This window comes from Hesperophylax consimilis, chromosome 6 (assembly GCF_061612785.1).
Source record: "Hesperophylax consimilis isolate HC1 chromosome 6, BYU_Hcon_1.0, whole genome shotgun sequence".
Lineage (NCBI taxonomy): Eukaryota > Metazoa > Arthropoda > Insecta > Trichoptera > Limnephilidae > Hesperophylax > Hesperophylax consimilis.
The window spans coordinates 11,280,115-11,307,356 of NC_142841.1; the positions used below are offsets into that span (position 1 = coordinate 11,280,115).

Below are 27,242 nucleotides of genomic sequence, written 5' to 3' on the forward strand. Positions count from 1 at the left end.
AATTCCATCAAAATGCTGATTTATAAAATTCACTAGGTGACGACCGGCGGCTACCTGGGTGGAAATATTTCTCAAGATCGCTGAAGAAGCGACCGGGTTCAACAGAGTGCATTGTAAATTGGACTAGATTTAAAGGCACAATATTGGAGATCAACGAAGGACAAAACTCGTCTGCTGAATTAGTAGGATGAGGGATTTTTACTACATTATGCGTAATTTTAGATCATGGGATTTCAAAAGCAAAAAAATTATTTTATTCAGGCGATTAATAATTACTATTTATACTTGACTTTTTGACTTTTTGAATAAATGGCATACAGAGCTCCGGGCCAATAAGGCCCCTTTCTCTTTCAACATGAGTTTAGAATTGGTTGTAGGGTGAGATTTTTAGTTGGTTTTGTGAAAAGATTTGTGTGCAATAAAATGGGTTATTGGTTAACGGTTATTGTCAAATCTCGAAAAGGAAGACGCGACTGACGTCAGCACTATTCTTCAGTAAAATACAAAACCACGACCATAGTTTGACTCCCTCATGGTATAAAATTGTGGTTTGATTTTCACGGCCAGAAGTATTATAGTGATTTATTTTTATCTCCATCTTTATCTAACGCTTCTGACAGAACCACAATGTCCATCATCAGGGCAGACGTCTAAAATTTGTACATTACAATGTACATCATCATGTACACTGTAATGCTGTCCGAAACATTGACTAAGAAGGAGGTAGCGAAAAACGGAATTATTCCCCAAAAATAAATCGTTATAAAATTTATTTGACTTGCTGGATTTTATACCTATAAACTATATATAGTAATATTCTGTAGCAGCAGGGACCCTCAACCTTATATTTTCTAGATAATCTAGGTTTATTTATCAAAAGTGTTCTTGTTACCTACCCTTCTCCAGAAGATAAGATTAGTTAGGGTCGGTATAATAATGAACGGACAATGTAAACGATGGATGTCGGTTTGATAGTCCTTATCTGTAAAATTAACTAATATTAATTTATAGTATTTGGGAATTTTCGAGACACTGAGAAAAGTTATTAAATAGCAATAGCAAAATGCATTATTATATTTTTTCCTCTAGCTTCTAGATGTAACATTAAAACACATTATACTTATATGATGGTCATCAAGTCTATGATCAGCATCATTCAAAATTATTCATGTTTAAACGATCGGCGTTATGTAAATCAAACTTCTCCAATCGTTTTTTTACAGCCTTTGATTAAATTGTGATCAGCTGACAAACATAACTAAATCACAGTTATGATCAGTTGTAAAATGAGAAATGAGAATGCTCGGTTTTATTTTGAGAATGGGGGCAAAGTTTAAAAATGTGTGAACTTTAAAACATTTATATTGCTCATTAGTACGAAGTCAATTAGAATATAATTCAACAGTATGATCACCGTTCTACAAAGTCCATTCTCAAGCCTTAGAAAAGGTACAAAATAAATTTCTTCGGTACATCAATTTTAAACTGAATATTTCCATCGAATTTATAACTTACGTAGCGAAACCAGACTTCTCAAACTATCCGATAGAAGAGTTCTAACTGATATATTATTTTTATTCAAAATTATCAAATCTCTCGTTGACAGCCCTGAATTATTGGAATTAATTTTTATGAATGTACTGCCAGACAAACTCGAAGCATAGACACTTTTAAATGTAACAATAACCTCAATACTAACTACTCTATGTATTCACCAATTCCAAGAATTCATCACCTTGCAAACAAATATTGTAAACTTATCGATATATTTGGTGTTAATAACTTTGTGAGTTTCAAAAGGCAACTAATTTTAGACCTATTTGGTAGTTATGAACTTGTATCATTTATTAGCTTTAAAAAAAGGTCTTGTCGTCATACTTTGATTTACTTTACCAGATTATTTTTTCTAATTACCTAATGAGTAAATTATATTTAGCTGTTTTATCCATGTACATGTTACACTTACATACATATACTGTCAACTTACTATGTAAAAGCCCGATAGGGCGTTAATAAGTAATAAATAAAATGAAATGAAATCAGAAAAAAAACAAAAAGCTGATCGTTGATTTAATGTTAGTCAAATTAATGGGAATTTAAAACACACCAACCTTATGCTCGTCGATCTAAAGTTATTTTTTGGTACAGTTAGTACAAAGGTAGCTTCGTTGAAAACAATAAAAAGTAGGCCATTAGTGTTTATGGTTATCCTCTTACAGTAAGGACTAAAAATATGTGGTAGAGTGACGATTTTACAAAAAAATAATTTTAAATATTTTTCTCTTTTCTCTAATTTCAGCACCCTTTTTTGAAGGAGGTCAGCTGAGCATAGCCAAAGTGAGCAGACTCCACGCTGGACCGTATCTCTGCATAGCCTCTAACGGAGTCCCACCCACGGTCAGCAAAAGGGTCACCCTAAACGTACACTGTGAGTATTATACCCGCGATTGTTTTAATGTTTTTTTTTCCAAAAAAAACAAAAGATCCCTTAGAGCCTCGGAGGAAGGGCAGGAATTTATTTTACCCGCCAGAGGTGTAATATTTTAAACGTGTTTGTATGCATAGATATACTTATCATAATATATCATATTTTTATCTGCAGAGGAATTTTAAATTTTGGAAAGGTTTGTTCAAAACATTTAAAAAAAAATCATTTCTGAATCGCAACTTTCCCTTAGTGAAAATGTAGCTTTTTTTGTAATAGTTAGATATGAAGGAAGTATTATTGACATGAAAAAGTGTTTTTTAGATCTTTTACATTCATAAGTATGTACTGTTGTTATCACAACTCTTCACATTTTTTACATTAACTCCACACAGGAGGCCCTGGGGAAATAATATACCTGCTTTTCTCTATTTTGATTCAAATAATATTCCTAGCAATGCGCAGTTTATTTGGCATACAAAATAATTACGGCTACGATAAATAATAATAATCCAAAAGCGATATTTCTTTACGTTTTCTTGGAATTGATCTGTTTTATGTTTTGCTCGCAAAAAGTAAGGAAAAATCCAGTATTTCGTAATTGAAAATATTAATTAATGTCTTCTAATATCTTATGTGTTATCTACCCGCAAACCAACTGAAACATTTGCAGCAAATATCCGTAGTAAATACGGTAAGCGAAGGCTTGCTACAAATACGTATTTAATAATACAAGGATATCGTTTTTACCCTCAGAAAACATTTACAGGATGTTTTTTTTTTCAAATATGTATCAAAGAAATACATTTTTTAAATAATTATTCTATTAGGTAATTTGTGGTACACGTTTCAAATGAAATACTTTCTTTAAATAATCATCTAAAGTTTAAAAGCAAAATGGAAATCCAAAGTTTTTACAGTAGGTACCTACTTAGCATTGCTGTTAACTTTACCAGACCCATGCGATTGGACATAAAGCTCTATAAATCGGTCCCCGGTCGCGCAATCAAGCTTGCTTGTGCAGTGTCCGTAGATGACTTTTTCTCCCGGTGAAAACCTTTAAAAATATTTAGATCAATTATTACGATTTTTGTCGCAGAATAGAGAAACAGCAGTCACTCCTAAAAGTAAGTGTATGCAGCAGACCTTTACGAGAAATTACTGTTGTAACTCCAGGTTTATCTCACATCTCTTTATATAAAACTTCGGGGTCAACAAACCTGCATTACCGACAGCTATGTTCCATCTATGAGTCACCTCTTAAACTATTATCTACATCCTTAGTGCTATCTATGAGAAAACTCTTAAACTAATATCTATGATACTACAAATACACTTATTACGAAAATAAAAACAAATATTAACATTTTTTTAGTTCTTTCTCATTTGTAACATGCACAAACACCTATACAATTAAGCTTTGATGATGTACAGAGAAGTATTGCTAATTTATTCAAATGAGATTATAAACGGGATTGTAGGTTTTTTCCTATTAAACTTTTAATACGTTCTTTATATCTTCATGCAACTGCATTTGTCCTGATAATAAATGCGAAAATATTAGTATTTTTAGTAACACGTGTTCCGACATTGCGAAAACACAATCGTGTTTTATTGATAGTTTATTAGGAATCCTATCAATTAATTATTTAAAAGCTTGCAATTCTGGTTTTAACCGTATTACGAATAATGTAATTGTCAATAAATTATCAGTAAGTTTTCTAATTTATAGGCAGTTTCAGGCATTTATAATGGGAATTGAATCAATCTGCTCGTTGAAGAGACTCGTGCGGTAACAGACAAGGGGAAGGCTTTGAGGTGAAATTTCATAATCAACATTACACAGTATTATTACTAAGGGAGGAAAATAGTATGTGAGCCTCTCTTTCCCACATAACCTAGCTATTTTGATTATCAAAGGATCCTGATTCATCTGTAATTCAATTGCTTACCGATAAACAATTGGGTGAGTTTTGGTACAGAGCCGAGTTGGTCTTATAAGACCAAGTTTCCGGGAAGATGCGGTTCCTCAAGAGACACTATAATTAATCCTTTGTCATTTCTATTATTATCTGGTCCATTGCCACAAGATACAATGTGATCCAAGCTGACTAGCGACATTATTGAGATGAGATAAGCCGGACAAGAAAATCATTATGTGTGAATAATATCTTTAAGGTTGAGTAATAATAAAATAAATAATTTGTCAACGATTCAAAAACATGCAAAGATTTTAAAGGGTAGGCCAAATTAATTTATTTTATTAGCTCCATATAGGAGGCAATAAAGAAAATAATTTCCTTAATGACCTTTTTCATGTTTAGGGAAGCTGTGAGGAAAGTATTTTATTATAAGTATTGGGAAAAGAAAGAGAAGAAGATCTGGGAAGGAAAAGGTTACAAGGGGCGGGTAGGAATATGGGGTTCAATATGTCAAAGAGTGACAGACGAATGAATCCATCCCTTCCACTGCGATGCAAGGCGATGGGTCTAAAGAATCCGGCTGGAAAGGGCAAATCACCAACCAATTTCTCTCCTGATTTGGCCTGCTACGCAGTAAGTAGGTGAAAACAGTACAGTAGTAGAAAACCGCACCTCCATGAACCTGGGAACCCCTGTTAAGTCACCAAACGTAGCGGACCTCTCTGTGTGAACTATGGCAATTGACGCTATGATGATTTGTCTTTTTTTATTTAATTTGTTTCACATCTCTATTACTAATGAACTCAAACGGAAAAAAGATCCCCAAGTGAAATTACGCCAGATCTTTTTTCCTGTGTCATCAGTAACAATGGATACCTTCGGTGATGTTATTTGTTTAGATAAACAAACGAATATTATCTTATCTACCGACTTCAATTTGTAAAAGAGATTTTCAAGAAATCGGTAGTTTTTCTTTGACTACCTGAGTTAATGCTTTTGTTCGCAATCGGAAAAAGTTTTAAATTTTACTAACAAATTATTTTAGAATTACTTTTGAAAGGCGCAACTTAACAAACAAATAAAATAAGAATTCCAGAGCCTTTGGCTGTGAATTTTACTTGTTGTATCACAAAACAGGAAAAAATAAACAGCTTTTATGTGTACTAAATTGAGCATTAATATTTGAGAATTCGCCTGCGAAATAGACAATATGTCGGCCATTGGGATCGGGACGTAGGTCATACTCAACACATTACGGTGGTTGGTTTTATTCTGTGGTGGTCAAAAGCCACGCGCGCCGCCCGCAGTGCTCACACAACCCTTGGAAATTAAATTAATAAAGAGCTAGAATTAATCGGAATACCCGAGATAACTGAAATTCTAACTGTGTTATCAATAATTAATTTTTAACGCTCGCAAATGGAAATCAAAACATTTATTGTATTTTCAAAACGATACACGAAATTACTTTTAACTAAAACGTTGGATAATTAATAACCCTACTGCCTGCTTTAGCACACATATCTGTATGTTATGTAATTAGTAACAATACTAATTAAATTTATATACGCCGGTTCAACGTTGATAATGGTAAAGCCGGCCTTGAGCCTGGTTCAAGATTGTTTGAACCATACACACGTAATTAATTAGTCAAGTTTTTCACTGTTCTGAGTAAGGTAGGTGTATGTATAATGAATTACCAGTTTAAGTACTAAATAGGATTGCAGATCATATTCTAAATTTCTAAATATATTATAAGAACTCATGTTCTTATTATAGAACTAGGTTTCAAAGAGATTGATACCTTAATAGTGTATCATCTAAGAACATAAGTTTCACTAATATTAAATAAAATTTTGTTAAACATTACTGTATTTAAAATTGATAAGCGTTTTCACAAAGAGAAATATCTACCCCAGACGGTTTTAAGTTTACTGTATTAAAACCGTAAATTAATTGTAAACTTGTCATAAATACTCCGGTTTCAAAAAATTACCCTTGACTTATTTGTGACAATTGACAATAGCTTTGATTAGAAGGCGGTTGTGGTAATCTGGACCCCGACCTTAAGATTCTCACCTCATTTACCATCCTATTTTTCTCGACAGCTAACGCCATCTATGGGTAACCTAATAGACTACTGTTAGTGCCATCTGTGTGTGAGCAATGATTTATTTATTTTCGGAAAATCGACAGTTTACATTTAATCAGTTTGTACATAAGTATTAAATAGTAAAATAAAACCAATTATTGATTTCCTCCTGGTGACTTTAACTGAGACAGCATAATATGGGATAAGTTATTTGAATTTTTAAGAAAGGAATGTGAATTAAAAAATTTATACAAAAAAAGATTATATAAAAAGAAAAATTTACAAAACAGTACATGTACAGCCATGGAGAGAGGTTGTAGATATAAATCAAATCATAATAGAGATCTAAACAAAAGAGACAAAAACATTATTCACAAACCATCAGAGAAATATTCTTTTATGGACCTCTTGTATTTGATAAATTCGCAACTGAAATTATCAACCTTGGATAATACGCTATTGTAATTATTGCATAGTGGAAGAATTCTGCTTAGAGTTCGTTTGCTTTGATCAACCCTGAACAGGACGATATCATATTTCTGAGACATGAAAGTGAAATAACTAGATAAGTAGGTATGTAATGAAGAAGAGCAATTATTTATTTCATTGTATCTGAGTATATTGCTCATTGATTAATCACCATTGCGCGAAGTCTACTGTATACAGAACTACAAATGTTAATTGAGTTAACATAGTTTGTTAATTGTAGGATCGGTCGATATCATAACTAAAGCTTTCGCATTAACATTTCATGTTAATCCACTCCCTCGGCTCTGTGTTTATCTGGAATATGTCTAATTTCAGTTCCTCCAATGATCTGGATCCAGAACCAGTTGGTAGGCGCCATCTATGGGGAATCAGTTTCCCTAGAGTGTCATTCTGAGGCTGCTCCCAGGTCCATCAACTATTGGGCGAGAGAAAGAGGAGAAATTATAGCAAATAGTAAGTATTCATTCTTCTAATATAACTAAATTGTTATTTACAAGCGCGGACTCATAAAATGAAACTTAAAAATACCCACTTGTAAATGTATGAATGAAATCATCAATAAATGAAAAAGGTTTCCTCTTTATGCCATTTTTAACGACTGCTGTCACTGAGGAATAAGTGTTTATAATAACAACCAAATGAAAATACCCAATCATATTTCTGTCTGCATTCTCTAAGTTACAATTTTTTTAAATAACACTTTAATTCAAATGAAAAGTTCAAGAGTTAATTGAACCTAAGTTACGGGCAGACAGATTGAGCCAAAACCAAAATTACTATTTTTTAATGACATGCTTTATTTTTTCGTTATCAATTGTAAAAAATGTTCCCATCAGAATCATCACAGTTTGTGATCAATGTTGTAAAGCAGAAAATACGCTTGTTTTTTTTTCCTGAGGCAGCATAATCTGATGAGCTTTGGCGTAGTAAAATTAACACCTTTTTAGGTCAAATCGAATGTTTTAAGCTCGCTTTTACTATGAAGCTTTATAATATTGGTCAGAAAGAAATTAAATTTCCAAAATTAAGACTTGCCTTATGATAATAGGTGAATCAATATAATATCGTCAAAGTTAGTACACCAACGCACGTCCTTTTTTGAGCCGTAATTCTTTTCGATTTATTCGGGATTGTTTTACCATCTTCTTGATAGCTTATCCATAGGATAACACATATTTTTAGTTTACGATTTACAATTCGGAGCTGTAACCTGTGACTAGTGGCTATATATTTTATATAATTATAATAGTACCTGCTGTAGGGAGCAATTTACTATTTGCAATTTCCTTCTAATACATAATAATAATTAGTATCCATGTTAAGCGGAGCTATTTTTTGAAGTGAAACTTCTTTACGCGCGTCATGCAATTTCGAGGACCGAAGTAAAACCGACTCATGACCGAAACGAAAATGCGGGTACCCCCACCACCGATTAAAGTTCATTTGATCTAGTCAAAGTTTTGAAGTAACATATAAATGCTTCTTAGCTCATCCCGACAACTGGCGTTGGTGGTGTAATGGTCAGCATAGTTGCCTTCCAAGCAGTTGATCCGAGTTCGATTCTCGGCCATCGCACATTATTTTTTTGTTTTTAACGCCTTTTTCATTCAATATCTTATTTTTTAGTAGGTCAGAACATTTTTTAAAAGAAAATAATATTGCAAAATAATAAAAACACTTATCTCACTGTGATAAAACATTACTCCGCTAGAGCGCGCTTTGCGTTATTGTGTTGGATTAAAATTATTATCTAATCCGTATATTATGATAATTGTATTACATTTATTTAATTAATTTATTTATTTTGATAATATGTAATAATTTACAGAAAAAAAAATTAAAACTATCTCCCTCTGATAAAATATCCGTTCGCTAGAGCGCACTACGCGATCTTGTGTGGGATTCTATTTCTGTACATTGTACATTATTTTTAAAAATATATTATATTTTGGGTGTGATGTAGGTAACATTATAAAACATAACAAGCTCTCATATTTTCAGAACCTACATAATATAATCAATTTATGCGGCTTTGCTTACAGTTGGTGCTCAGCGTGGTTGGCTTTCAATCAGTTAAGCGAGGTTCGATTCTCGGCTGTGGCATTTTTGAAGTGAAACCTTGTTGAGGTGGGGGAACCGCTCACGAACGTTCTCTCTCTTCTCTTCTTTCCTCTCTCTCAGACACCAGCGAACTGCGCCACGCCAAGCATCAGCTGAAACTAGAAGTTTCACTTCTGTCTTGCGTAGGCTTGACACACCCACTTTTTTAGTTTATACGTGTGGATATTTATGATAGTTTCAATTAAATTATCAATGCATTAGATCAGTGTCTGCAAAACTGTGTACCGCAAAAAGTCTCAGGCGTGCCGCGAAGGAAGACGCATTGGATATTGCTTTCCTATCCGCTTCAATATCCTCGATTGGCTACAACAGCAATTCTCTGTTGCCATTTGGATCTTCGTATCTTTTTCCGAATTAGGTTTTTCAGTGCTCGTAGAATCTAAATCCAAACACAAAAGCTGTTACAGATATAATTTAGAACCGACAGAATTCTTTCTAAAATTAATTGAATCCATCTCACTGGTAAAATTATTACCACCTATACACATATATAGTGAAAATATTGAATTTTTCTTTTTTTTAATAAGTACAATACTTTATATATTTTAAAACATTTTTTGATAATGGGCCTGACTGGTTGCTTCTCCCGTACTGAGGCACACATATTACAATTTAGTAATATTTAATAAAAGGATAATATGAAATAAAATAAAAAAATGGAAAATTAAATTAAATTAAGCTGAGCTGAAATAAGAATTCTGTAATTATGGTACCTTCTATGAGGTAGGTACGTTTGTACATAGTAATGTGTGTATTGTAATGATGTTGTGTATTACGTTCATATTTAATTATTGTTAATACCGCCTTTTTTGTTTTTAATCGTTACCTACACTTTGATTAACTTTATTCGTATTAATAAAGTACATTTACTTTTAAAGGCTTTTTTATTTGGTGTGCCGAGGAGCAAATCCCATTCACAAGTGCGCCATTAAGTAAAAAAGTTTGACAAATATTACTTTAGATAGTCCATAATACACGTTTAGTATATTTAATGCACTGACAGCATAAAAACAGTAAAGCTCGCGACTAGCAAGCTAGAGGTCGGGGGTTCAAATCCTGGCGTGCACGATTTAAATGTTATTTGATTACTTGCGGCACGTTCCAGAGTGAAAGATACTCTCAGTATCACCCTGGTGAAAACATTAAAAATGTCACCCTGTCACCAATTAAAAATGAAACGTTGCTTGAAATGGCTTTGGCCGTGTTTGGTGATCGTATCTGAATAACCAGGTACTTCCCCACCTATCTCTTTCTCACCTCTTTTCCCTCCCCACTACCTTCAACATCACAACACATCCCAATTGGGTATGTTAAAGTCTCACTGGCTCCAGATGGTTGGGAACAGAACCTTGTGCGGTTTCACGTACAAAATAAAATACATACACATATTTTCTAGGTTCATCTTCGATTAAGCGTATGTTTTCTTTTGATACAACAATCGGGTAGGTCTTAGATTTTTCACATTGCGTCCTTACTACCACTACCGACTAAGCTCAAGGTTTCACCATTTCCCACGTAAAAAAACTTTCTTATTTGCATGAAAATTTGACAACGCCTTATTTCTTCTCACTTTCCAATCATGTTTTTGATTTTCAGAAATGTACATATTGTGGTCTTGGCGTAGAAATCTCAAATCCCATTTTCTCTGTTTATCCCATTCTGATCATAGATATATCTTTCCAATTTTCCATCAAGCTTTGTCGAAAATTGGATTACCTCTTTTACAATTGCATTTCTTCTATGTCGCAACAACCAAAAAATTTAACAAAAAATTATATTAATAAATCTCTTTGACGAAGAATATTATACTAATAAATTGAAATGAAACAGAACAAGACTCACTTAAGATTTCTTACCGGGACGGTGTCAAAAGTTATTCTAATATAATTGAATAAACGATAGTATTGGACATACATACTTTTAGATGCAATTTTAAATAAAACAATATTGTGTTTTGAAAAGCAATTTTCAGGATTACTTATTGTGTAAATAGATGTTTCTTAGAAAATTTACATAACTTATTTAATCTAGAATGGATAAAAATCGGTTATTTACATTGTTTATTTCACATCTTAAAATAAACCTAATAATTAAGTAATCTTAAAAATGAATTTTCAAATTGCACTACACACATGTTTGTGCTAGGCCCTTGATACTATCTATTCACTTGGCCAAATAACACACAACATTTCGTCACCTTTCTTCCCACCTTGGCAATTAATAACAATAACACTGATACCACAAACGCAGATCAGTAATGCCCATTAATGTATGTATTTATAACATAATGGGGTTATTCCATCGTCCTCTTGATAGCTATCCATAGAATATCGTATATTATTTGTTTTTAAAGTTCGAGTTTACTGTTCGTTGCTCAAACCAATGAACGGTGGCTATATATATCTGATAAGTTTGCCAAGTTTTCTACCTTTTTATTTATTTAGTTTTTATGTGAAACCCGCACAAGAGTCCCGACTGCTCCCAACTGTCTGGAGCCATTCCGAGTAACGATTCAATTCTGAATGGTCTTGCACCAGGGTGATACTGAGAGTGTCTTTCACTCTGGAACGTGCCGCAAATATACTTATATAATTTTAAAGGAGTAAATTGAGAATTAATACAAAATTGATCATAAAAAATTTACTTGCACACACCGGAATTTGAACCCGCTACCTCAAGCTTGCTAGTCGAAAGTCTTACCTCTCGAACATGGAGAACATCGTCGTCAATTGTTAAATTCAAAAGTCTCGCAGTAAGTCTCATAGTAAAATTGAATGAATGGACAATCGTATAATACTTTCTTATTGCCTTTTTAAACCGTCTCTTTCATACTGGACATTTTTGGATTATATTATTTTATATTAAAATAATATAATCCAAAAACAAAATATTAAAAAATAATCAACACGTCAAATAAAAGTTTTTTTAATAAAATACAACTATTTACAAATTGTCTTGCCCAGCCAGGCTTTTATTGAATTTGATTTTAAGAACCGAATATACCTGGTGAGCTATCGAAAATTATGCAAAAAAATTTAAAGCATTATATAACAGTAAACGGAACATGAAACAATTTTAGTAAAACTTGTAATAGTAACATAAAATGATAATACAAAAATACTTAATATAAGACAAATCAATAATACTACATTACCAACGCTAATATAATTTTTAGGATTCAACAAAGTGCTGATATAAATTTTCCTTCTATAAATGGAGTCAATAAATATATCAATAGTACCCCAAACTTGTTGCCCAGATCATGCATCCTATTGGTTAGTGAGTGTGTCTGATAGTTGGTTGTGTATGTATTCCAGAAGAATGTTACATTTTGTCTTATGTTCCTAGTTGACACATGGAGTCTAAAAGTAGTAAATTTATATTTTGGTGTGACTGAGGATTGATCCTACCGACACGGGAACTGGAGTCGAGAACTCTACCAACCTAGCCAAATCCTGACTGAATAAGATCGGCATTTACTGCGTGTATTAAGTGCTATAATTTCATCAAATTTCAGAGACTTGGTACGTACGTCCGCGAGTATACGTGATTACCATACATGATTGATATAATACATTTTCATCGATAACAAGTCATCTGCCGAGTTTCAGTTCGGTCGGATGTCTAGAAGTGGGTTAATTTCCGCTTCCAAAACTTGCGTTTATTCATCACAGAAAACAAAAGTGAAATTCAAAAAGATTTATTCTTTCTAAAGCGTTTTTCTACAAACTTACTCATAATTGGCACTTTTCAATTACTACGGCTACGGCACGAACAAATTAAACATTCGTTCTTTACCACAAAAATGCTGCTATTTTTTTCTACACAATAAATAAGTTTGTAAGAAATAGCTCTTGAAAATGAGACAAACCACGTAATCAATATCATACATCTCTTTCACACGTATTAATGAAATGAAACGCCGGCCGTTGCCGTGGGAATTATAAAAGTGCCCACTGTAACATGAATTCTAATTAGATAATAAGTTAAAGGAACATTTTAAATTTCGATTGATTGTTTAAATTAATTGAAATGTGTACTAAAATTAAATGTTTTCTTTTTATTTCAGATGATAAATATCAAACGTCTACCAAGGAGAATGGATACAAGTTAGTAATGATATTAGAAATAAAGGAAGTCAGTCAAAATGATTTGGGAATGTACAAATGTATATCAAAGAATTCACTCGGTGACACGGATGGATCTATCAAACTTTATGGTAAGAAATTAACCAAACCATTAATAAAATTAAGATCACGAATATTTATCCGAAAACTGTTTTCTTTTCGGTCAACGTTAAAAAATAAATACCGATTATATATGATAAATTGTAATTGTTTATAAATATTTTTTTAATAAGAGATACTGGATACTATTATTAACTACAATAGTTTTGACAAATTATATATTAAATCAAATAAACAATAATGCCTCCAGACGATGAAACAGCTGCTACGCGTAGTAATAATTATACAACAGAACTTAAATATAATGATAATTATACAGCAAACTGTATATAAACTGTTTTTTTATAAATTGAATAATTATATTTAAATATAGTACGTTATCACAATTATTTTAAGTGTTATTTTTCAATGTCGTTGGATAATCAAAAAAAATGCTCAGAAACCCCCATTTTCCCCACAGTAAAAAAATTCTAAAAAAATAAATTCTTGAAAATCTTGAAATTCCCCGCAATTTGGGCAATTCTCCACGAAGTGGCAACCCTGATGTGGATGTTTTAGACCACAAAGTTATTACTTACGTAGACTGTTTGTGTTGAAATTACGGGATCAGTCATACCATGTAGACTCTTCCCCCACGGGGACTTCGGGGAACCAAGGAGGAGCGGAGAGGAGAAATGGGACCCACTTCCCTCGTGGGACCTTTAAGGAATCAAAGAGTCGAGAGGAGAGATGAGGCCACCTCTGTGAACTCTTCCCTTGTGGGGCCTTCACGGAACCAAAGGGGAATGGTGAGGAGATATGAGGCTCTCTTTCCTTGTGGGGCCTTCATGGAAGCAACATATCCAAAGACAACCCTGGTGAACTTTATAAAAGGAACCGGGTGACTGTTAAAGGAATGAGATAAAATGGGAGAGCACAATGGGCCTATGGTCTAAGTGCTAACGGGAACTGCATGTAAACTCCTGTCTCCGCTCTATAAATAAATAAAATGTCATTAGTGATAAAAAGTTAAGAATAAATAAATGGAATTCAGTTCTTAATTTGTGCATCTTTAGATTGAAGGGGAACCTTTCAAAAAACTTAACATAATACCAGCAAGATTTTATTTTTCCATCTCCCCTGACGTATATTAAATAGTCTTGTTTTGTAGGAATTAAATTGAAATGAAATATTATTTAAAAAATTTGTGCATATTAAGAACTAAGCGGAGTGTAAAAATTGTACCAAAAATCAAAATGTTAATTTTTCTCCGAACAAACAAATCTATCTTAAAGCTTCTTTTCAGGAATAATTGTCACTACTACCACCACAACATCAACAACTACAATGTCTACTACTACTGTTACTAAAGGTACACAAATATTTCAGTAATTTCTTCTATTAATATAAATCTATCATTATCATAATTTTCATCCCCTTTTCGGAGTAGGGTCGGAGACCCACCCGCCTTATCTTGTGTTATTTAGGTGACTGGGTCCATTGCAGGCCCAATCTCTCCCTGAACACTGAACACTTCAACACAACCTACAATTGTTTTCATTTGACCGGATATTAGAATAGGCGAGTTAATGGAGATCAATGTTTACTTAATCCTAAATATTATTGTGCTAAATATAATCAGTATGTGTATATAGATGACTATCAACTAGAAGAGTAGGTCTCTACCAAATATAAGAAATGCAAAGTGGGTTCGTCATTTAAAAGAGACAAAGCGCATGTTAAATACTCGTAGGCTGGAATCAAAAGGTACTAAATCGGTGGCGACATTGCCTTCCATTGAAATCTACATAAAAACCATCTCCAGTGTTCTTCTCTACTACGAGTACCTTGCAAAAGTTTTGCTTTTGTTTAGATTGACGTTTTTATTTTCTTACTAGGAAAACATTATGATGCTTTAGATATTGCTTGTTTTATTAACTCAAATAGTTCAAAAGTGAAAGGTTTTCATTTGTAGGGATTTTGACAGTTCACCTGATTTTAATAATGTTTTGTGTCATCAACCTCCCCCTTAAGGGGGTGGCTTAGTCCTCGTCCCTGCTCAAACTCAGGCGACTTTAGATCATCGTTTAAGTTTCTTTAATGTATATAATATTGATGTTGATGTTTTTGTAACATAATATTATTCCTACTATTAAATGTGATTTTGTTTAAAGTTTCTGCTAAAATTTCATTACTGTTCACTAGTGTATACAAAATTCAAAATATACTAATTCCTGCTGTGCAAAGACATTTGAGGGTCTAGAATCGTTTTTACATAAATGAGCTTCGTTTAAAAAAAATTTAGTCTTTGCATTGCGCCTTGAAGGAGTAACCATTTGTTACTTATAATAAGGGCGGGAAAGCAGTAGGTACCCTCAACTGTTCTTCTTTATTCTACGCTACCGAAAAATTCACAAAATACTCAAAACTGTCAGACATTCAACATGTTAAAAAGAAAATGGTAGTAAACATAATTTCACAGACGATCATTTTTATAACAGCAAACATTGTACTCTTATCCATTCCAAAAGTTTTGGTTGGTAAATAAATTTATATTTACCTGCAAGGCTTACTTGTACTCGTGTATGTAATAATATATTATGTAAAACCAGTATTTAAAAAATGCATTGTGATTTTGTTTTTTTTATTAGGTATGTTGATAAATAACTACTTAGTTTCATGTTTATATATCCGGATCTTAGAAATGTATTATTGTTCTTCTGGTTTCAGTTAATAAAAAGCTTGTCAAAAGTAGACACAACACAATTGGAATCAAGCCAACATCAGTTTCAGATTACAGAAACATTACCACAATACGGACAACGAAAAGGATAAAAGGTGATAGCAAAAATAATTATTAGTTCCTATTTAGCATTACCCTTTATATATATATATACTTTGTACAAAAACGTAAAATGTGTAGTTTAATAATGATATAATTTTCCCAAATCCTAAAGTATTAGGGTTATTTAGTTTGGGAGATTAGGGAAGATTGGGTGGATCTGAAAAATACTACAATTTAACTGTCCATTTTGTTATGTGAACTTCTACTTGTACTAGTAATAATAATTTTTATTTATTAGCCGTTTTGTGAAAATTCACCTCAAGGGCGCTGTACAATGTATTTTGAGTTCCTAGGCTATATCTAATTTTATTATCCACAGACAGATACAGAAAAAAACAAATTAATTGTTTTGGTGTTTAATTTGTAGAACTCCATTTAATTTTTTTAAATAAATTTAAAATAAATCAAGAGAGGAGTCATCGAACTACGGTAGTGGATAGTCGTGCTCTGTGTTTGACGAATTGCCTACCTGCTGTCGCGGACTTCGTACAGATAAGAAATTATTGTTACATTTTTGTTTTCTATTATTTGTTTGTTATATTTAGGTTTTGATAAATTCGTGTGTACAGTCAATCAAATAGACTGTATTATTGTTTTTTTTGTTAATTAATTTATAAATATGGAGGAAGATGAAGATCGACCTCCTGACCCCGAGTCCATATTTAATATTGGAGATGAGTATGAATCGGATGTTTCTATAATACTCCCTTCCAGAAAACGAAGACCATCGCTCTGTCTTAATGTACCTCCCAAAATTAAACCTTCGCAATCCGATGAAACCTCAAACCCTAAGGAAATTCGTAAGGATACCATATTATCAGAATCTAAAAATACTGAACTAAGTTATTCCCCATCCTCCTCGGCTCCATTCATTGTCAATGTCCAAAGTACTGAACAAGGAAAAATTATTCATCCTCTGGATTTCGGGAAATTCATTTTTAGTTCAAAAAACAATAACCTTGGCATAGTTAACGGATCTATTAAGCCGGAAGGCCGCTATAAGTTATCCCTAGAATTTAAATCCGCAAACTTTGCAAATGAATTTGTCCAAAAAATTGATACGCTTTCACACCACAAATTTAAAGCTTATATTCCAACTTACAACCTTACTAGAATGGGCCGAGTGAGAGGTATACCAACCGATCTCTCAGAATCTGAAATTGTTGATGCACTTAATGATTCTCAAGTGACCCCTAAGGTTTTAAAAGCACGTAGATTAAATTACAAAGATACATCTAATGGAACCACTACATGGAAACCCTCACAATCGGTTGTTATTACTTTTGAAGGCCAAACTTTGCCATCTCGGGTATTTATTTATTACAACGCACTCCCTGTGGAAGTATATAAATTCCCGACGATACAGTGTTTTAACTGCTGCCGTTTCGGACACTCTAAACCCATATGTCGTTCCCCTCCACGTTGTTTTCATTGCGGAGAGGACCACCCCTTTGATCTTTGCCAAAAATCATCGAATGATCCACGTTGCATTAACTGCAAGGGAAATCATACAGCGGTTAGTGTGGCCTGTCCAGAATTGACCAGACAAAGGAATATTAAACAATCAATGGCTTCAGACAACATTTCCTATTTCCAGGCATCAAAATTATTCCCACCTGCAATAAAATCGTTTGCAGAGGTAACATCTACCTCAATTCCTCGCAATCTATCTTACTCTAAATCTCCTCCATCATCTTCTCACAGGGAAACAATTTTTATACCACTAAAACCAAAACCAAAATTTATTGCTTCTATTGATAAAAATCAACATAATGATATTTTGTTTAACCCAAATGGGAATTATAAATCTCAGACACTCAATGGGAGTGCTTTAAATAGTTCCCAATCTTCCCCTAATTTAGGGAAAGTGGTGAATGAAAATTCTGCTTTCATTCAGACTTTAATTACCCTCTTAATTTCCATTCTTTCAAACAACAATAATATACCGTCCAACGCTGCCGATTGCATTAAATCTTTATTATCCTGTCTTCCTAATGTCTCCGAAACTGAACAGAATTCTTCAGTGGAATATCAGAAGTCTAATCTGTAATAAATTTGAACTTGTAAAATTACTCGATGAACATGAAATTTCAGTTGCCGCTATTTCTGAAACGTGGTTTAAACCCTCGTATCTATTTAAGATTTCGGGATATAATTGTCTTAGACATGATAGACTGGATGGTAAAGGTGGCGCTGCCTTAATCATCCATGACTCTATCCCTTTCAAACCAATCATGTTTCATACTCTCTCTAACAATTTTCAGATAGTAGCAGCTGTTGTATGTGATATTACAATACTATCAATATATGTCCCTCCCTCCACTATTTTTGATGAAAACGAATGGTCATCATTTATGTCTCAGATCCGTCCCCCGTATATGTTACTGGGCGACTTTAACGCTCATTCTACCTCTTGGGGTAGTGAATTAACGAATCGTTCTGGCCGTAATCTTTTAGATTTTATTGATTCCCATAATTTATGTATTTTAAACGACGGATCTCCAACCCGATTCACCCCCCCTCAACAAAGGAAAAGTGTTGTTGATTTATCTCTCTGTTCATCTTCGGTGATGCGTAAATGCTCTTGGAACATACTTAAAGACCCCCTTTCCAGTGATCATTTCCCTATTATAATCCTCTTTCACTATCTAACCACCTCGCATTCCTTTACAATTAACAATAATTTTAAATTTAAAACGAAAGATGCGAACTGGAGATTTTTTTCTTCTGTATTAGACTCTCTTGTTCACTCTGTAAAATCTTCTCTTGGGAACATCAGAACACAATGTGAATTATTTCCTAGTATAGTTATAAAAGCAGCAGAAAAATCCATTCCAAAGCGTAAAGTTAACATTAAAACTAAACATTCGACTCCGTGGTGGGACGAAGAATGCACTCGTGCTGTTAACTCTAGAAAAGAAGCAGTTTCCATTTACCGCAAATGCATGTCTTTTGAAAATTTCTTATCAGTGAAACGCGTCCAATCAGAAACTAAACGTATTTTGAAAAATAAAAAGCGGTCTGGATGGCGAAAATTTTGTGAAAACTTGTCTCCTGAAACTCCCCAGTCATCTGTTTGGACTAATTTAAAAAAATTCGGTTCGTCATATGCTCCGGAGCGTACCAAACATATTCCGGAGGAAATTATTATAGGTTTTGCTGATAAGATTGCCCCTCCTTCAGTTGCCAGATATGAAGAAATGCCCTCTTTTATTTCATATCCATCTCACTCTAACTGGCTAGACTCTCCTTTCTTAGTTAGTGAACTAAAACGAGTAATTAAATCTCTTTCTGACTCTTCTCCGGGTCCTGATGGAATATTATATAGCTTCTTTAAAGCATTCTCCGACATGTCGGTTGAATATTTCTTATCCTTAATTAATAACATGTTTGAAACAGGATTTATTCCGGATGTCTGGAAAGTTCAAAAAATCCTCCCGGTTTTAAAACCAGGGAAAAATCCGTCCGAAGTCTCATCCTATCGTCCTATTGCTCTTTCGTCGTGTTTAATTAAAGTAGTGGAACATTTGATAAAGAACAGATTAGAATGGTTTGTTGAAAATCACAGTATTATCCCTCCTAATCAATACGGTTTTCGGAAAAAGAAATCTACTATGGATAATTTAAGTTTGTTAACAACAGATATCCGTATTTCTCAATCCCTTAACTCTTGTACATTGGCCACATTTCTAGATCTTTCTTCAGCTTACGACGATGTATTAATTGATGTTTTGAAGGAAAAATTAATTAAAATAAAAATCCCTATAAAATTAGTTCAATTTATTATCAACTTGCTAACAGACAGATCCATTATTATCCACTCTTCCTCAAACATATTGAAGCGCAAACTTTGGAAAGGGCTACCCCAGGGGTCTGTAATCAGTCCATTATTATTTAATATTTATATTAGTGATTTAGACATTGTAATCCCTTCGTCTACTAAGCGACTTTATTTTGCGGACGATTTTCTCATATATTTATCTCACAAAAATTTATCACATACTGCGAAGGAATTAAATTTGGCCTTACATAATATTAAAGTTTGGATGTTGACAAATGGAATGAATTTAGCTACCTCTAAAACCAAGGTAGTGGCTTTTACTCGCAAAAGAAAACTGCCTCACTTTACAGTCTCTTTTGATAATTTCCCCCTTCAAATCGTTAAGCAAATAAAATTTCTTGGCCTGCTTTTGGACCATAAGCTTTCCTGGCTCCCGCATATTCAGAACGTTTCTGCTAAGTGTGAAAAGGGGCTTAATATGATGCGAGCTGTTTCCAGAGTATGGTGGGGATCCCATCCTACTACTCTTAAACTAATGTATAATTCCCTCGTTCGAAGTCACTTGGATTATGGCACATTTCTTTTCGACCCACTTCCTAAATATCTGGATAAGAAACTTGAAAGAATCCAATCAAAAGGACTCAGAATGATTATTGGGGCAATGCAATCTTCTCCAATTAATGCTCTTCAGATAGAATGTGTAGATCCTCCCTTATTTTTGAGAAGACAATACCTCGCGGATAGATATATCTTCAAAGCGTTATCTTTATCGCGTCACTCATTGGAACAGAGTCTCGATCGTTTGTTCAGTATTTTGAATAACAGAAGGAGGGTAATAGATAGAGATCGGTTCCCTCTCTTATTAAAAAGTTTTCTATCATTTAGATCTCTGTCTTCTAACCTTCAAAATCTACAAGATGATCCAATCCTTCCTATTTACAGTACCCCGTTTAATGCTATTAATTTTATCCCAAACGTAATAATTTCTGACTTCCGGACGAACATTTTATCATCAGCTAATAACTTTCAAAATGTTGAAGAACATTTTAAAAACTTTATATTTTCAAAGTTTCCTGGATTTTCCCTCATATACACAGATGGTTCCAAATCCGACCACAAAGAATGTGGCGCATCGGTATATATTCCTGAATTCAATGTTAATCTGTCTTATAAATTGCCTAAAGAAATTTCCATATTTACTGCAGAATGCTTCGCAATTGAACAAGCTTTAATTCAAATCCAACTCCTCAATATTCGTCGAGCCTTACTGTGTACTGACTCTCTAAGTGCAGTATTAAAAATTTCCTCTAATATCGTTCGAAGTCCAGAAGACTATGTTATTTGTAATATTAAAAACATCCTCGATTCTTTAAACGAATCTATGTTTGAGACAATACTGGTTTGGGTGCCTGGCCATCTAGGAATTGAGGGTAACGAGCAAGCTGATTCTCTAGCTAAACTTGGAACTGTATCTGGTTCTATTCCTTTAGATTTTAAAATTCCTGTCTCTGACGTCTTCTCTATTCTTAAATCCAACATGTCTCGTTCCTGGGAAGAAAATTGGACAATCACGAAAACTCAAACTGGATCTTTCTATGCTGGAATACAAAATCATATTCCAAGTAAACCCTGGTTCCACGGAATAAAAAAGTCCAAAAGATTTATTTCCTGTATCTCGAGAATGAGAATTGGCCACTGCTCTATAGCAACTCATTTGTTTAAAATTCGGGTACTCGAAAGTTCATTATGCCAGTGTGGTGTGGAGGATGAGACTCTTGACCATGTCTTCTTCAATTGTAAAAACCATTCTTCTTTCAAGGGCATGTATCGATTGCTTATTAAAATCACCCACCATTCTCCCCTTAGTATTCCATATTTGCTGTCTCTCAACAACTCTCGCGTATATTCTATTCTTTATAAGTTTATAGATTTGAATGACTTTAATATATGATATGTCCAGTCCCCTTATAGATAATTCACATCAGTTTAACCATATATCTTAACCCAATCGGCACAAAGCACTCTCTTTAGGGTGAATTGCCTAATACAAAAAAAAAAAAAAAAAAATCAAATTTAATAATTTTATAATAATTATTAAGTTCTGCAAGTATTTCTGTTATTTTTACAGTTTTTTAATGTGACAGCTGTTTCGGCTTTTGAGGCCATTATCAAACATTATCACAGTTTGATAATGGCCTCAAAGCCGAAACAGCTGTCACATTAAAAAACTGTAAAAATAACAGAAATACTTGCAGAACTTAATAATTATTATAACATTATTAAATTTGATTTATTTTAAATTTATTTAAAAAAAAAAAAACAAACAAACAAACAAACTTACCTGGCAGGTCACTTCAGATAAACACGCTTTCATTAAAAAGTTTAAGTCTGCACGCAGAAGATGGTATATTAAAAATACTGGATATTGATTTTACATTTACTATTTTTCCTTCGACTGCTATTGATATTACATTTATTTGAAGAGTAATTGCAAAATTAGAGTTGATTATAAAATATTAGAGAACTTAAGACTCTTTAGCATTTGAGAATTTTTTTAAAATTGACCTTATAAATCAATGGTATGGAGTTGAGGATTTGTACAGTCGCAAACGTCGCAATTAAAGATTACCAGAAATAACAGAGAATTATATAATAAAATTACAAAATAAATCAGAGGTTATAAAGGAAGCTAAATTTGGAATAGGAAAGTTTCTACCAAGCAATGAACTGGTGATCTTAGGCTATTTCCTACTCATTTTCCTGTTATATTTGCCCGTCCGTAAGAAGCGGCAACGCGGATTTTTGTTTTGTTATACTTACAAGGAGTTGTTGAGTGGATAATTAGGAGCTAATCCTGTCATAGAGCAATCATGGATTGTTTGGAACTGAACTGTCACTAATAATATGTGAGTTTCATTTCTAGAAACAAAAATACAAATTCTAGGACAGTCTTTGTAACGTGTTCTATTACACGTAAAATGAACCGTAAATCAAATTTATATCAAAATACGACAGCAAAGAGCCCATTCAATTGGTTTTGAATAAATCACGGGAAGATTGGAATGAAGGAAACAGCCTATCTGAAATTCCCATAAATCTGGACAATATGGCTCTCGATGCACTTGCACTGTTCGGGTGAAATTTCCTCCTCAGCGAGATAAACGAGAAAAACGAGAGAATTTTGATATTTAACACAAAGCATGTGAATAATACAACGACGATACTAATATTGCACCTTCTTGTTGGACGACACGAATTCGACTGACTTGCGAAAATTTACAGTGCGACATAAATCTTCATAATTTCTCCAATGTGGGTAAGGCTGTTTTTAGGGAAGGAGATGGATAGTATATCATGGGAAAAATGGAAGGTATTATCCAAAAAACTGTTTCAATACTCAACAGTCTTATTTCTAAAACATTAGCAAGTACTATATTTGTATGTTTTGTTTGAAACTTCCACTTAAAAAGTCATGTTTTATGATATTTTGTTTTCATTTCATTTATCGTTTTTCCCTTTTTTTTACGACTTCAATTTATTTCTTTGATATTCGAACAAGTACATTTAAGGTTTGTTTTATTCTTAAACTATAGAAACGTTATAATAACTCCATAATACGCATGCACAGGTTTTGCTTATTTGGAATTTGCTTCATACTAAAAGTATTTTTTTTTATTTTTATAATTTTTCCAATGTATTAAAACATGTATCAAACTCTCAATAAAAAAGCGTTGTTGTTCGAAATGAAGTGAAGTAGTTCGTGTGACAATAAGCCCAGTTAAGAAAATTGGACAGTTTTATTAGCCTAACCGTAAGTTAACGAAGACTTCATAACTCTACAAATAGGTACCCAAAACCTCGGTCCATCTACCGAGACAGCACCTACTATATGATCCGTAGGTCCCATTAATTTCCAACGAGACCCCCTCCGCCAAGTCCGCCCCCTGATAAAATTTTAATTCTAGTTCACTTGATTCACCGCATTGGAACAATACATTCAACAACGTCGTGCGATTTGGTCAGGGCTGTCTATAATTATGGGTTACATTTAAATACGGTATTTTAGTAGTTCGCTTTAGAATACTTTCTACTGGCTTACAGTTTTGATGGCCAGTTTCTGACATCATACTAAACTGCTAGCCATTCCAGAAATAGAAACCCATAGCTTTAAATGCTCTCCCCTGATGGTAACATTTATTCGAGAGGCTTCAACCAGTCTGTTTGACGCATCAGACCTGACCGACCTAAGCGTGAGTTGCCTCTGAGTAAGATTCCTCACACATAGATCAGTCGACTGATGGTGTCAGCCAGTTCTGTGCCTTATGCGACAAATTTTAAACTGAAATTTTTACTTTTATTATTAAGCATGTTACGTATATTTAGTAATGAATGAGTTTGGTGTTTTGTTTTCAGACGTTGGCAGTACTGTTAGCCTAATCGACTGGTCCCCCAGAAAGACAGCTTCAAGCATATCAGCAGCCACATCACCATGTGCTCATCTAGTCATTATGTTATGTTGTATTTTACTAAATGGTATGTTTACCCCATACTGAAGGTTGTGATCTTCTTCCCAAAGAAACAATATTGTTAAGAAATAATAATAGACCATTATTATCATTTTGATTTTGCATGAAAATTCTTGAATTATTAAGAGACTTGTAAATAAATATATTATACATACAGACAAATGCTAAATTAATGCTTCTGTATGTATACATCATCTAAAATAATTGTCGAATTTATAGAACTGCTTAATATATCATTGTTTAACTACTGTACAAAATTATGCACTTTAATGGCATTGTGTAAATAAAGATTTTTTAATATGAAATTGTTTTACTGCCCCAAAAATATTACAGAAAAATAATTCAAAATTATTATCATCAGAACCACAGCCTTTTGGAAAGTTCTGTCTGCTTCAAGGAAATTAAACTTTTCAGTACACTTTTTTTCAATAATAAAATAAAATAATTTTCATTAATTTATTAAGTATTCCATATAAATATTATAAATTACATTCACTAAATAACATGATACCAAATAAAATAATATACTTAATTCTTTAAAAAATATCTATGTTACAACATTAAATTTTGTGTTAAATATTATTTAATGACTTATGTTTTACAATTCGTAATCACAAATTCTTTTTTATTTGAATAGATAAAATAATATGTTTTTTTTTATTACACAAATATAATTTAAATATGCAGCACTAACGTTAGATAATAATTTCTGGAAATTTACAAAGTTTTGCAGGTTATTAAGAAAAGCTTTATTATTGCTTAGACTATTATGAAATTAATGATATGTTCTGCATTTTACACCAAAATGCAACTAAGTTAAAACAATCTGATCCCAATTTTGCTTGAAACATGGATACTTCTTTACCTCGTGACAAAAGCTTGCTGTTTCACCAATGATCGAAGAATGTATAACTTATTACCGGTGATAAAATTGTTAATTGAAATCACATAATTTCATAATAAAATATCAAGCTTTGAAACTTTCAATAAAGATATGTGGTTAATTTACAAGATATTTGATGCAATACTTCACGAAAATATTTATATACTTAGGTTTTACTGCGGATAATAATAATTGTATTGTAAACATTCTCACATGAGCTAGCTAATTTCAATAAATAATTTTGAGAGATTGATATTATTGAGATCTGATAAATTATTTTTTTAACATTTAAAAGGCCTCTCTATGAATTTTTATTTAAGATTACACATTTCATACATTTGATAAAAATAATAAGATATTACACAATGTAGTCTACACACAAATAAATGATGTAGAAAAAAGGGAAAAGCAATGAAAAATAAGAAAACATTTAAAAAGTAATAGTTGACATAACATTATAAACCTTGATTTATTGAAATATGTCACCAATACTTTTGCCTTCAACAAATGAGATTTTAGTGAAAAAATAATGAACAGGAAATCAGCGATTAATGAAGAACAAATCCTTTTTTTAATGCAATGAAAGCCTCGATGATGATATATCATTAATTTATATAGAAATGTCAATTTTATTAATGGAATGCATAATATTTATAATGATTTTAAAATTAATGAAACCCTACAAACATTAACAATAACTTGAACACAGCAATGCAGTCATAAAATAAGCAGTGGCGGCTTGTGATTTCTGGGTGTAATAGAATGCTAATAAAACAGAAAATGGCAATATTGATCTTTTTGTAGCCGAAAACCTCTTCTTTTTCTCTTCAAATTGAAATTTTCTGAAAATCTTCATACAAAAAATTATTTTTTTGTAAATAGTTTTGAACTAAACAACATCAATAATGTCGAATTTTTCTTACTCTAGCACTCTATCACACTCAAAAGTCACGAGTCGTCACTGAAAATAAGCAATTGGGTGTTGAAAATCATAAGAAAATAAATATATTCAGAGTTATTTGTTATATATTTTCTTAAAATTATGAATTTTACTAATAATTGTTTAGCAACAAAAATTTTTTTTCCTGAAAACTTCTCAAAGCAAAATTCATGCAAGCTCTCTCAAAATGCTATAAAAGTACAATGAATCTCTAAATTAAATGTTTACGTTCTTTAATCTATGACTCGATTGGAAAATATATTATAAACTTAATTAAACTATGAATATCAGGAAACACTTCTGCGCTGAGAATATCAATTATTAAAGTAATTCTAGTGAAAATCCTTCAATTTTTGGTGTATCTAAAACTATAAATTAATCAAGAGCTTCCAAAAAGTAAAACTTATGAAACCCCATTGAAAATTATCAAATTTTTTACATTGTCCATTATAACTTCTCACATTGCTTATATTGAGCAGAAACCTCACTTTGTTTATTACATATTGTAAAGTTTGATCACAAGATAATCACACGTTCAGGTCTGCCATCATTTTACGAAAGTCAGCTAACGTGTTGTAGTCAGGATCAGTGTCGATATCCTCGAAGTCTCTACTGGTATCCGTTTTGGAAAAGCTGGGATTGTAGCGTGAGAGAGACAAGGGACAAGGCAGAAGCTCCGGCATTACGCTGTGATGCGTGATGAGGGCTGTCAGAGACGTGAACTCCTTGGTAAAACCCTAAAAAATAAATAAAATTTTAAATAGATTATATAAAGTGAAAACTTTTGGTGGTTTTAACCAGTTTGGTAAATTTGAATTAAAATACCATGTTACTGCCATCTGTGTTATAAAATAAAAAGCTTTATAAATATTAGTAAGGAAATTCACCATCATATATTATGGTTCAAGATAGATAGTGCTAATATCAACAGATGTCGCTAGTGGTAGTTTTGTAATATTTGACATATTTTTTTTTTACTTTTCTCGGCGTTTCCAGAGTTTTACGGTAGATTTGCCTCGAAAGATAAAAAAAACAATCTTCAGATAACTTTA

At 32.7% G+C, this 27,242-nt stretch overlaps 3 protein-coding genes across 6 annotated transcripts in view; 2 read left to right on the plus strand and 1 right to left on the minus strand.

Moving 5' to 3' along the window:
* LOC149422941 (limbic system-associated membrane protein-like) overlaps positions 1–2,766 on the plus strand; it is a 286,335-nt gene extending 283,569 nt beyond the window's left edge. Inside the window, exons 5-6 of the mRNA XM_089633024.1 lie at positions 2,300–2,428; positions 2,750–2,766. Coding sequence (XP_089489150.1) covers positions 2,300–2,428; positions 2,750–2,766 — 146 coding nt within the window. The remainder of the gene's footprint in view (positions 1–2,299; positions 2,429–2,749) is intronic.
* Positions 2,767–7,251: 4,485 nt separating this feature from the next.
* On the plus strand, positions 7,252–24,588 carry LOC149422942 (uncharacterized). Its single transcript, XM_089633025.1, has 5 exons — positions 7,252–7,381; positions 13,119–13,268; positions 14,522–14,587; positions 15,946–16,053; positions 24,255–24,588. The coding sequence occupies exons 1-5, from the start codon at positions 7,252–7,254 to the stop codon at positions 24,392–24,394; spliced, it is 594 nt and encodes a 197-aa protein (XP_089489151.1). The 3' UTR covers positions 24,395–24,588.
* A 288-nt stretch (positions 24,589–24,876) lies between these two features.
* LOC149422943 (EGFR adapter protein-like) overlaps positions 24,877–27,242 on the minus strand; it is a 311,323-nt gene continuing 308,957 nt past the window's right edge. For all 4 annotated transcript variants that reach the window (XM_089632386.1, XM_089632385.1, XM_089632387.1 and 1 more), the window contains one exon: positions 24,877–26,927. In XM_089632386.1, the coding sequence (XP_089488512.1) occupies positions 26,718–26,927 (210 nt within the window). In that variant the 3' untranslated portion in view covers positions 24,877–26,717. The remainder of the gene's footprint in view (positions 26,928–27,242) is intronic.